This window comes from Rutilus rutilus, assembly GCF_951802725.1.
Source record: "Rutilus rutilus genome assembly, chromosome: 15".
Lineage (NCBI taxonomy): Eukaryota > Metazoa > Chordata > Actinopteri > Cypriniformes > Leuciscidae > Rutilus > Rutilus rutilus.
Genome location: NC_140220.1, coordinates 14,973,494 through 14,986,631, shown reverse-complemented (window position 1 = coordinate 14,986,631; position 13,138 = coordinate 14,973,494). Strand labels below are relative to the sequence as shown.

The 13,138-nt window shown below is 39.8% G+C and overlaps 1 protein-coding gene across 2 annotated transcripts in view; it reads right to left on the bottom strand.

Moving 5' to 3' along the window:
- Positions 1-5,903: 5,903 nt before the first annotated feature.
- The window catches only part of rps6kc1 (ribosomal protein S6 kinase polypeptide 1), a 192,231-nt gene continuing 184,996 nt past the window's right edge, over positions 5,904-13,138 (bottom strand). For both annotated transcript variants that reach the window (XM_084433055.1, XM_084433056.1), the window contains 3 exons: positions 8,678-8,760; positions 8,372-8,467; positions 5,904-8,218 (listed from right to left, as the gene is read on the bottom strand). In XM_084433055.1, the coding sequence (XP_084289181.1) occupies positions 8,117-8,218; positions 8,372-8,467; positions 8,678-8,760 (281 nt within the window). In that variant the 3' untranslated portion in view covers positions 5,904-8,116. The remainder of the gene's footprint in view (positions 8,219-8,371; positions 8,468-8,677; positions 8,761-13,138) is intronic.

Below are 13,138 nucleotides of genomic sequence, written 5' to 3'. Positions count from 1 at the left end.
GTATATAAAGTTATTGTCTTTCAAAAGTATGAGTCAACTCTGAGTCAATGAAATAAATCGATTTTCAAACGAGTCATAAGCCGTTTAGTTGTGACGTCAAGACGAAACATTAGCATATTGCCCGCTCACTTATTGTGCGAGCAGACACCAGGGAAAACTTGAACCTCAAACACTGCAGCTGATTCCTGTGGATACTGGATAGCATCATGTCGAGAAGACGCTGTGCTCTACAATGTGACAGTAAAAACTTTTTTTTTCACTGCCCAAGGACGAGTATGTGAAGAATCAGTAGTTAAAACTCATCTTTACCACGATACCACAGCAGTATAATCCTAAACTTTTGCTGTGTTCCCTTTATTTTACTGCTTTACTGCTTCTCAAATCTCAGAGTTCAATGTAGGATGGACATGCACTTGTTAATGCTGATGGTGAGGAATTACAGTTGCAACATCTCATAATGTACCTCAAACTGAGTAGCTTATCACTGAGAAACGTCCTGCTCGAGTTGTCTTTGTGATATAGTTTCGGGTTGAATAACTAGTTCTTTCAATGTTTCATCATTGGACTTGCGCTCGGATTGATATGGTAAAATCAACGACATTGTTCGTTTCTGTGTTTAATTTACGGTGTAGGAAGCCTCAGGACAAGCAGAGCTAATGTTGTAATGGCAATGGCCATTTTTGTTTTTGACACGCGCTGTACACGGTAGACCAATCACAACAAACTGAGCTGTCTGGTCAATCAGAGCACAGTAGAGCGCAGTCTCGTGGGTACCCCCCGGCCTGCGATGGGCGAGCAGGATGAGGCCGAGGGCCGTGGGAGAGCGGCACGAGGCCGGTAGCGTAATTACTGAAGAGTGACACCTGCGCGACACACCAGTCTCGTATCTCTCACGGAGGAGCGGAAGCATAAAGGAGGAGCGACGACAGTGAAGAGCGAGAGAGGAACAGGCCTGAGTTTGTGTTGTGTTTTGTTTTGTTTTATTGTGACAGCAGTCGTCCATGAGGGGCTGCTGTCTTTTAAGGTAAGGGGGTGGATCCTTACCTGGCATTGGCTGCGCGCTTCTGTCTGTCTAGCCAGACTTGGTGCAAATGGATGCTTCTGCAGAGGTCAGGTACGGATGCCCTTCCCATAGGTGGATCTCGAACACGAGATGATGAAAGAGAGCTTCTGCTACAGTGCTGTGAAGAAGGGACAGTGTCCCATAACGTGTCCTCACACCGAAACACTTTGGCTCTTCTTTCTGCTGCTCTTACTCCTTCAGCCAGCCAGAAAATGGTCTATACATCCATACCAGAAGCGTTAATTTGTAACCTGTTACAAATTAGCTCAAAAGAAATATTAATAATCAATCATAACTTGTTATAATTAATTATGAATATTTGGACCAGTTACAGGTTTTCTCAATTGTTGTCAATTTCTGAAACCTTGCTCCATTTTCTGAAAACATTAAACACAAAACCTCATCTTCAAGCACTATTTACAGAACCTCTGACTCCTCTTGCAAAATGAAACTTTCGCCTCAAAATAGTTTTACCTGTGTTCAAAATCAAACACTGCTCACAAATCATAAACAAAGTGATCAAAATGATATACACTATCAAGCAGTCAGTAAACAATTCACCAAAAAATAGAAAACACATTGTTCGAAACATAGCCTATAGTTCTCAAGGAGAAGTACATTTTTAATCTCAAAACAAATTTCATATTTTTCTGTCATTGTCTTTTGATGAACGAAAAGATGTTCTATCATAGTAGCTCAAAATTGATCAGAAATTACTACTCTGCTTTGCTCTTTGCATTTTTTTTGTTCTTCCTCCTCCTTGTACCCCTATTTTTACAGTTCTGTATCCTGCATCTCACAAACTTGTCCTTTGTCTCTGTGATACTGTAATTCTTGTTCTTTGTTGATATGAACCTGCAACCAGTCAAAATGGAGCAGTCAGTACTGTAAACAAATGGTACTGTTAACAATGTTCAGGGCCACATTTTGTTAATTGTACAGTATACAGCCTACTGAAGGATTACAAATTTAAGAATCTATTTCAGATATGCTTATAATTTCTAGATATGCATAAACATCACGGTGAAGAATACTGATTTTAGCATTTGAGGTTTTAATTTAGATTCCAATATAAACTGAGAAGGTTTAGCAGCTGTTATGATGATTATATCAAGAGATTCCTGCCAGTCCTGTTCTCTAAATGAGTCAATTGCTGAGACTCACCCTCACCCTTTGTCTTTATGCATTTCCTGACCATTAAGCTCAATGTACAGCTGTGCTTTTGTCTCTATGATAATGTTAATGTATGGGTGATCTAGTCAGGCTGATTGGATCACTGTTATGCTGATGAGATCAGAGCTGCGGAAATTCTGGTAACGAGCTGACGCCTATATTGTATTTGCATACTTTGTAAAGGGAAGGTCTCCACCCCCAAAAGTCCCTCCTCCTAAAATGCCTATAAGATACCATGTAAAGTTACTTTAGATTAGACCTGAACTACAGACTCGGAAGAATAAATCTCTTCTGCTTATAAGATCCATCTCAAGTCTCCTGGTCTTGCTTCGATGAAGGAATAAGTTTCCAACAATTAATGCACTGTACTACAGTATACAATACTAAAAGGGACAAAAATCAAAGGAGTAAACGTGATCAATGTGCTTCTTCTTGTCTTTGGGCTGGGTCAGGCCAGGCCAGAGCACTTCATCGACATCACAAGCAATATTGTCCCTCCTCCTTTCTTGCCCTCCCCTCCCCCCCCAAAATTCTCAAGAGAAAGAAATTACTTTACTTTTGTAAACAGTCGAAGGATAAAAAAAAAGAAGCATGATTTGATCAACAAATTTATTTGCTTATCAAATTTCAGAGCTTCGTCAAAAACAGCACCCACATTTTTTACCCATGGCTTCACTGAATAAGATAACTCGCCAAGGCTTATTTTGTGATCTTTAAGTGAATCTGAAGATCCATAATATACAATAATTTCCTTATACTCTCATTGCAATTCAGGAAGTTTAGAGACAGCCAGGTCTTTACATCTGTCAAACAGGCCATGAGAGTGTCCAGACCATCTGAATTTCGTTTTAGGGTCAGATAAATTTGGGTATCATCTGCATAGCAATGTCACACCACTCAACGTGGGGGGAAAAGGAAAAATTAGCTGTTATGGCTTGAGATATGAAAACCGAGATCTTGCCTTGATGTGCTAGTTCCCAGCAGAGAGAAAATATTCACTTTTATAGTGAACACTCCTTCAAAAGAAAAATTGCCGCCTTCTAAGATGTACCTAAAACACCGGCTTGTCAAGTGAACTGTTTAGCGGCCAGTCTCTGCGAGGATCAGCTGAGGAGAGCTTCCATTTACGGATCTTTACAGGGAAGAGAACGAGGATGAGGTAGGGACCACTGGCAGCAATATACATTTATACCTTTATTAAGTTGTTCTTGTGACAGAATGTTCATCAAACCATTCTGTCACAAGCCTTGCTGTGTGTATTGGTGCATTATCATGCTGATACATGGCACCCCCCTTCAGGGTACATTGTTTGAGCCATTAGGTGCACATGGTCCTCCGGAATGGTTTGGTACCCATCAAGAAAAGTAGGGAATGCCATGATATTGGTGTCCAAACTATCACAGATCCACCCCCATGCTTCACTCTGGGCAGCAACAGTCTGGGTGTTGAGCATCTTTGGAGCTTCTCCACACAGTAACTCCCACAGATGTGGGAAAGACAGTGAAGGTGGACTCATTAGAGAACAGTACGTTTCATATTGTCCACAGCCCAAGATTTGCACTGTTGGCACCAATGAAATTGTATTTGGCATTGGCACAAGTAAACACAATACGACCGAAAGGGCACTTTACTACTAGCGATTAAAGGGGCCCAGAATGCCACCCATGCACACCACTGGACTAAGGGTTTAGCCATAACAGCCCGACCGACCAACTCTGTGGAGCTACCGACAAACGAACAGTTTTGGTGGAAACAGGAGAATTGAGGTGCACATTTCATTCTTCAGTGTGTTGGGCAGTTTTGGTTTTATGTTTTTTGGATACAATCCGGGTTAGTACCTGGTACCTTTCAGACAGCTTCCTTTTGTGTCAACACTTACTCCTGTTGGATGTGGTTCATCCTACGTGGTGGTTTGCCGACATTACCCTGGATCCAATAGCTCTCTATACACCACAAAGACTTGCTCTCCTGGTGACAGATGAGCAAGCGAAACGCTTACCAACAATTTGTCCTCCTTTGAACTCTTGATATGTCTCACATTATTTTGTGTGGATTGCAAAATTTTGTACAGTATAACTCTGCTAATTCAAACTTCACACTCTACTCTTACTGATGGAATGTAAAATTAGTAAAGAATGGCCACCAGGCCACGAGAGAAAAATATGAGAGTACTGATATTATAATTGCTACTTAATTGATAATCTATAATAAATGGTCTTGGTAATAAGACTTGGTATGCCAGTTTATTCAAATGTTAATGAGTTACATTGTGCATGTTGTACTGAAATGCTGAATGAGTTGTAAATTGAATGTTATGCAGTTGCGAGTTTATATTTAGCCAAAAACGCCAGATGCCAAAAAGACTTTATTGGTGGAGACAATAAAGCGATACCTGCAGAACATCTAACAACCTCAGTCAAGACTCTCACTTTTATAGTTTCTTACACCTCGCCCCCAACTTTGCTCGGCCAATGAGCGTTCATTAGGTCATTTTTAATTACTGTTTACCCATCCTCCCCAATCATTCATATCTTTTCTTGACTCCATTCCTAATAGTGGAGAGCAATCACCTGGTTTATCATCAAAGCAACATATATCAAAAAACAACATTTTTTTACAGTGTCATTTGCATCAGTGCGCTAGATATATGGATATTCATATCAAAACATCTGATATTCCATTTTTGGCTGGTGCAGCTGGCTGGGTGTTTTGCTCAGAGCTGCTGAAGTGAGACAAAGGCTTACGTTCACACTGCAGGCTGAAACGACCCAATTCCGATTTTTTTGCCCCTATGCGACCTGTATCTGATCTTTTCATGACAGTCTGAACGACACAGATCCGATGTTTTCAAATGCGACCCAGGCCACTTGGGTATGTGGTCCAAATCCGATACGTATCCGATCTTTTGAAATGCGACTTCAGTCTGAACGGCCAGGTCGCATGTATCCGACCCGCACGTCATTGATACGCGACAAACGTCATAAGTCTGCGTTGAAGTAGTCGTCGGTTTGAAAACGGACTGCATATTCGTCGAGCTGAGGTACATCTGCTGAACGGGTCGACCTCGACGAGCCCGTTAATTAAAAAAATAAATAAAAGCCCACGGCCACCATCATTATATATCCAATGTGAATAAGAGTAGACTAACGTTATGTTAACTTATTTGTGCTGATATTAGATAGGTCAGTGGCTGCTGTCTGGCTCTTGTGTAACGGTCGCTGCGCGCGCTCGTGTGTTGTGTGTGTGTGTGAGTGAATCACAGTTAGTTGAAATTTAGCTACTTCCGCAAACAACAAGTGACGTCATTGACCGTTGAGTACTCTTTTGCGCATGCGGGTCACTTCTGGGTCATTTCACGTTCACACAGGAGATCACAAAAGGTCGCATTTAATTGGAAATGTGAACGGCCTTCCAAAAAAATCTAATTTTTTCAAAAAATCGGAATTGAGCATTAAGCCCTGCAGTGTGAACGCAGCCATAGTGAACTCTGTGACCTGAGGCCTTCTCTGAGTTTTACACTACAGGCACATCAAGAAATACACTAAATATCCCAATAAATAACTTTTCTTGCCTTGCGGACATTCATATACTAAGCGTTGCTTTTGGACTGTCGAGGAAATCAGCTGGATTTTCTTTCCTGGTGAAATTGAGAGAAACTCACTGCACAAACAATTTTCCTGATTTTAATTTCTTTGATTCTGATTGTAATTAACAGAAGGGGAAAAGAGGTTATACAGTGAAATAAGAATTTAACATATGCTCAAAGGGATTTAACTAAAACAACAGTTGATACAAATATTAATGATTAAACTGAAATCTTAAACTTGAAGTTAAACTACAGGGTCAAATTAGTACTTAAAGTTCCATGAATTATATAATCTTCGATGTGAATTTCAGATAACCCTTCTTTTTCCAGTGATATTTATGGAAGTAAAATAATGTCAAATGTTTTTGAAATAAAAAAGCCTGTTGAATTGCACTACTTGAAAAAAATAGGCATTGCATTAACCATGCTTGCATTGTATTTTTAGGGCTTGCATTTTCATGGGCTGAAATTCAACATGGTTGAATATTTAACCTGTGAATATTTCAATTAAAACCATTTCAAACACATTTTCATTATTAAAAATTCAATAATCCATATTCACCTTTCATATTTCACTTCCAAAATATTCAACTGTTTAAAAATACAACCTATAATATTCAACAGGCAATTTTCGGTCCATTTTATTTCGCTTTGCAAATTCAGTGGTTCAAATTCGACAGTAAATTCAACATTGACATCCAGGAACTGCAGGAAAAGCAGTAGATTGCCGAGCATACTCTCCATCTGCTGTTAGTCGACCTCACCAGCAGGAGGTGCAAAAGCGCGTGTTGTGGTGCTCGGTTCGATCCACTTTCAACGGTGTTTCTCAGAAATCGCTTGCTGCACCCTTTAATGTAACACTCAAAGTTAACTGATTCACAAGTGCTTTTTAAAATAGCTCTCCATAGTTGTATTTGTTTGCAAGAATATGAACCATCCTTGAGGAAGTAAAACATCAAGTGAAAGAACCAATAAGCTCATTGACACAGAGCGTTTAATAAATAGAGCATTAGATGGGTTAGTGAAGAATATGTAGTGACGTAATGATAAATGTGATCAATTTAAATCAAGCAATCACATCAAATGTGTTTTAGCCCATGCTAAAGATGTTCATGCAATGAAATTTGCCAGCTTCTTTTTATAAAACACACTAAATTAAACACACCCATACACAAGCAGTTGGATTTACAGTTACATATAGCAGTGGTTCCAAACCCTGGTCCTGGAGGATCCCCAACTCTACACATTTTGGATGTCTCTCTAATCTGACACAACCATTTCAGGTCAGTCACCTTTATTTATACAGCGCTTTAAGGCCAATGACAGTTATTTTTCATAAAATGCTAAATCCAACGGCCAACCTGTTTGCTTGTGTTTGTTGGCGTTTGTCTTTGAACTGGCCTTTATACAATACAGATTATTTCAAAGCAGCTTTACAGTGATAATCAGGAAAATTATGCATTTCGGCTATTGTTCAGCTGAAGTCAGTTCAGTGTTGATTCAGTTCTGTTGTAAAGATCCTCAATTTTTAAATTAGTTCCTTTCATCTATAAAGCAGATCTGTAGAAAACAGTGATGTACTCAGGTACTCCAGGACCAGGTTTAGGAACCACGTTTAGGCTGCATCAGAAATCGCATACTTTTCTACTATATAGTAGGCAAAAAAACAGTATGCGACAAAAGTAGTATGTAATAATTCACAGTACTCAAAAGAGTAAGCAAAAAGTACCTGGATGACCTACTTCTTCCGGCGAGATTCTGAAGTGCAAATGATGGACACTTTACTATCCCATGAGGCCACGGGAGAGGATTTATGAATGGCAGTGAAGCAACACAACTGACACTGGTAGGTCAAATGATAATGACAACATGGCAAATGTAGTATGTCCTTATTGCCACTATACACAGCAGTAGAGAAGTAATTACTTGTTCAAAGTAAGTACATCCTCAGAGTATGCGATTTCGGACGAAGCCATAGTATTGATGGTTCTCATCTGATATGAACAGGGACACATCCTCAAACTCTTCCTATTATTTCAAGTGGCTCTTGAATCTTAATTGCTAACCCTGGTTTAAACAAATGTTTTTCTTATTTTTTTATTTCGAAAACAGTAACATCCATTTTCCTCTCACTGCTATAGACTTCCTCACTCAACAGTGAGCTTTGGCCATTTGTAGGCAAGAGTATTTGTGAAATAAATGTGTCCTGCAGCATTTATGACATTGTTTTTGTACATATAGACATCTCAGACAGTTTAAATCTTTCATCTCATACTAGTAAAGCATCTGATAGTTCAATTGGTCCAGTTCACATGAGAAAAGAAAGGATGAGCCTTAATATCCTCCACACCGGCTACTCCCGCGCCAAGCCGCTCCACTGGATTATACTGCAACAACTACAGACAGACCGACACAGAGAAAGAGAGAGAGATCATTACAGTCAGACTATTTCTTTTAGGCAATAGCTTGAGCCTTGCCCAACCACTTCTGTCACTGTGTCCTCTCACTTCTGGTTGCATATATAATTTTTCCACCATGGTAATATGTACCTGTTCCAGCAGAGAGCGCGCCTCCTCCGACACAAACTCTGGGATGTTTAGGGATGAGTGTCTACCAATGCCAGCAGGATGACACTGATATAGAGACTAAACACACACAGCAAACTACACATGAACAACAACAAACTTAAACAATAATAGTGTTAACCTTTAACATTAAGCTGTTGAAATGACATGAAAATAAAATTATAACAATACAATTATCCCTCCAATATAATTTTCCACACTCAATCCAATGCATACATTATTTTTTTTAATTATTCACTGAAAATTATTTAAGTGTTGAAATACTCCTACCTTTCCAACTATGAGCTCAAATAAAAGGGCTCCCAAACTCCACCAATCACACGCTAGCGTCTCCTCACAGATTCCGCCCACTTCTACATGTCATAGAGAAAGAGCAGTTATCGGTAAGTGCAACAAAATATTCAGAAGATGTGTAATAGGTGTAAGAATGTTAACTCATAAACCAACCAAATTAGTAAAGTAGCTTTATTGCTGCTACTCATTAACAGCGCATAAATAATTAACTCAATCAATTGACATTACCTTATGAGGCAATAAAGCTCCTACTTGTGAGTCAAGAAGTTATTACGATGTCACCATGCTAATAGAAAACAAAATACGGAAGGACTCAAATCCAAACAAATACTAAACATAAAAAAATAAATTAAAACCAACCAAATGCTCTTGTTTCTGTTGTACCAGTGGATCATCTTAAATGTATAAACATTCATATGATTTATGCATGGTACATGAAAAAAAGGAATTAAATTACATAATTTTTTTTTTTTAAAACACAACGGTTGAGTCAATGACTTTATATTGCTTGTATGAAAGCTCTTCATATACTAACAACTAAAATTACTGAAATTAAAACTGAAATAACATTACAAAGTCATTCACTACTATCTACTGCACAGTTGCATTCCATCGTCTTTGACCTCTTTCCACTTTGGTATCATGACAAATTAAGATTTTCCCTCTAGTAAATAAAAACTTCTTTGAAAATACAAATTATTGACATGACATGAGAATTTGTGCTGAGCCCAGAAGCCCGCATTGACATTGTGATGTAGCCCTCAGGAGATGTTAGAGGTCTATCTCTCACGGTCTATAGCTCTTTCTTTGAGATTGCATCTAACGCTACTGTCTAAGCTGTGTAGGACTACGCCAGCATTCAGTAAGTCTTAAATGGCTGTGGATGCAGAGCTGCATACCATGGCGGTTCTGCAGGTGTACCGTCTTTAATGCGCATGTGCACGCCATCAGCGTTCTCACAGGTTAGCGTTTTTAAAGTTTGCGCAGAGAGAACTTAAAGGGACATTGTGTAGGAATTTCTCCCATCTAGCGGTGAAATTGTATTTTGCATTCAAACAAATATTGCTCTCCAGCGCCTCGCTTTTTCAAATGCGTGTTGCATCTACGGTAGCCGTTGATGTACCAAAAAGCTATGACAGGATGTCTTATAATAGCACTTCATCGAGTTTTCCTTCGGGTGAACTGGTTTGTTCAAACAAACTGAAACTTGACACAACGAACAAACGAATGTTACAGTTTTGAACAAACAAAACTTACAACCTTGTTTTTAGGGCCTTCTCTACTTTACTCAATAGCTGCTATTCATCAAAGAGCCTGTTTAACTTTTAACTATAAATGTTCTGATGTCTATATAATAAAGTACACAACCAAGCAATGAAAAAAAGCTTGTAATTAAGACCGTAACATTGACTTACCTGTCGAGAAGAAAGCAGACAACTTCAGCATCTCTTTTGAAAGCTTTCTCCTGCATTAGCAATCCCGACATTAACCCTTGTTTTTTGTAATCTCCGGTCACGTTTCCTTTTACGGTCTATGTTGGACTTTTTCGACGACGAGGACTCCTTATCCTGTGACTCAGCATATGTATGGACTCCTCCATTATAAATAACCGTACAGTGCAGCCTTTAAAACTTGCCGGGGCAGTGACAAGCGTCTCTCACTGCTCTGCTCCTCCGCTTCTGCTGGTATCAGTCATGCTGGCTCTATTTGCCGGCTCTGAACGAAAACTCGTTGTGGAAACGCGTTGGCCTAGTACTTTTTGTCCCTCTCTGCTATTATAGTTTTTCAAGATGGCGGAACTACATGGAAGCCTCCGTGGACCTACCCGTCCCATGTATATAAAGATAATAAATTCTTCGTTTATGAGGATAAGTCAGATAATTAGGGCCCGAGCACCGATGGTGTGAGGACCCTCTTGGAATTGCTCTGTTTATTATTATTATTATTATTATTATTAGGGCCCAAGCCCTGAAAGGGCGAAGGCCCTATTGTTTTCGGTAGGATTATTAGGGCCCAAGCCCTGAAAGGGCGAAGGCCCTATTGTTTTCGGTAGGATTATTATTAGGGCCCAAGCCCTGAAAGGGCGAAGGCCCTATTGTTTCCGGTAGGATTATTTATTATTATTATTATTATTATTAGGGCCCAAGCCCTGAAGGGGCGAAGGCCCTATTGTTTTCGTTAGGATTATTAGGGCCCAAGCCCTGAAAGGGCGAAGGCCCTATTGTTTCCGGTAGGATTATTTATTATTATTATTATTATTATTAGGGCCCAAGCCCTGAAAGGGCGAAGGCCCTATTGTTTCCGGTAGGATTATTTATTAGGGCCCAAGCCCTGAAAGGGCGAAGGCCCTATTGTTTTCGGTAGGATTATTGTTTATTATTAGGGCCCAAGCCCTGAAAGGGCGAAGGCCCTATTGTTTTCGTTAGGATTATTAGGGCCCAAGCCCTGAAGGGGCGAAGGCCCTATTGTTTTCGTTAGGATTATTATTATTAGGGCCCAAGCCCTGAAAGGGCGATGGCCCTATTGTTTTCGGTAGGATTATTTATTATTATTATTTATTATTTTTCTGTCAACCTTTCGGGCACTTTTGGGGCTCTTATCATGCTCGAAAACTCTTGAAACTTTGCACACAGGTCAGAATCCTCCTAGGAAATTCATCCATTCGCCTCAAAACTCGGTGTGCATGAAGTCAAGACATTGAGGATGATAAATTGCGGACGGATTTTTGATATCTCGAACGGTTTGGCCAAGGCGAGGAAACGAATTTATGGCGAATAATGGGACACAGGAAGTGTATTATAACTTCTGCATACATTGACTGATCTTGATAAAACTTCAGCAGTGTGTTCATGGTCAGAGGCCGATCACATTGATGTGACTATTGTGAGTCAAAGTTATAGCGCCACCAACTGGCAGCAGGAAGTGTGTCACTTTCAAAATGCTTTGAAATCACCCTCTTATTTTTACCCGATTTGCTTCAAACTTTATGTGTATAATGTAAACACACGGCAGATGTAGACCTGTGAAAGGATTTTTGATATCTTTAATACTGTTGCCATGGCAACGCTTCAAACTTTAATATTCTTTTTTGATGCTTTTGAGACTCTTATCATACTTGAAATTGGATGAAACTCGACAGACACATCACATTTATTAGCCCGTAGACATGTGCAAAGTTTCAGAAACGGGCGTGGTGAGGGGCTCAGTAGCGCCACCTTTAGTCATAAATGGGGCGGTTAGTTTTATCAACAGCAACAAAACTTGGTATGTGTATTGTTCTCATCAAGACGGACAACTTTCTAATTGACATTAACCATCTCCGACCAACAGGAAGAGAGATATTTTGGTTTGAATGTGGATTTTCTGAAGAATTTTCTCTCCCTCTCTCTGTGTCTGTGTGTGTGTGAGGGGAGGGGGGATTTGACTATTGCTTTTATATTGTTAATCAAGGTTTCAGGGGCTTTTGGGGTCCTTAACGTACTCAAAAACTCTTGAAACTTTGCACACAGGTCAGAACCCACGGCCATCAGGGCCGGGTTGAAGCTGGTACCCGGGCGTGGCTGGGGGGCTCAACAGCGCCCCCTTGAACGGGGTTCTAAAAATTGGTCCATATATCAAACACGCTTGCATGAATTAATATGAAACTCGGTACACATATAGATCTCATCGGGCCGAACAACTTTCCCCTGGTCAAGTTTTACGCCAGCCCAACAGGAAGTCGGCTATTATGGGTTGTTTGGAAAACGCTTGCTGTGGAATGCGAAGTACTCCTCCTAGAGAATTCATCCAATCCCCACCAAACTCGGTGTGCATGAAGTGAAGACATTGAGGATTCTAAATTGCGGACGGATTTTTGATATCTCGAACGGTTTGGCCGTGGCGAGGAAACGAATTTATGGCGAGAAAAGAGAAACACGAAGTGGTATAACTTCTGCATACATTAACTGATCTTGATGAAACTTCACCAGTGTGTTCGTGGTAAGAGGCCGATCAGATGGATGTAACTATTGTGAGTCAAAGTTATAGCGCCACCAACTGGCAGCAGGAAGTGTGTCACTTTCAAAATGCTTTTGACAAAAGTGGGGGGGTTAGTTTTACCCACAGTTACAAAAATCAGTACTTACATTGGTCTCATCGAGCCGGACAACTTTCTAATATACAGTTATTAGCTTCGACCAATAGGAAGTCAGATATTTTGGTTTGAATGTGGATTTATTTGCAAATTCAGCCTCTGCTTTTTACCCACTCCTGCTAAGTGTTTTTTTTATTATTCACACCAAACTTTTTTAACACGATGAAAATACATTAAAGATGCTAAATTGTGAACGGATATTAAATATTTCAAACGGTTTTGACATGGCGAGGGATTAAAATAATGTCAAAAAAGTCAATCTCATATCTTCTTAAAATTTAATTATACACCATTTATTTTTATAT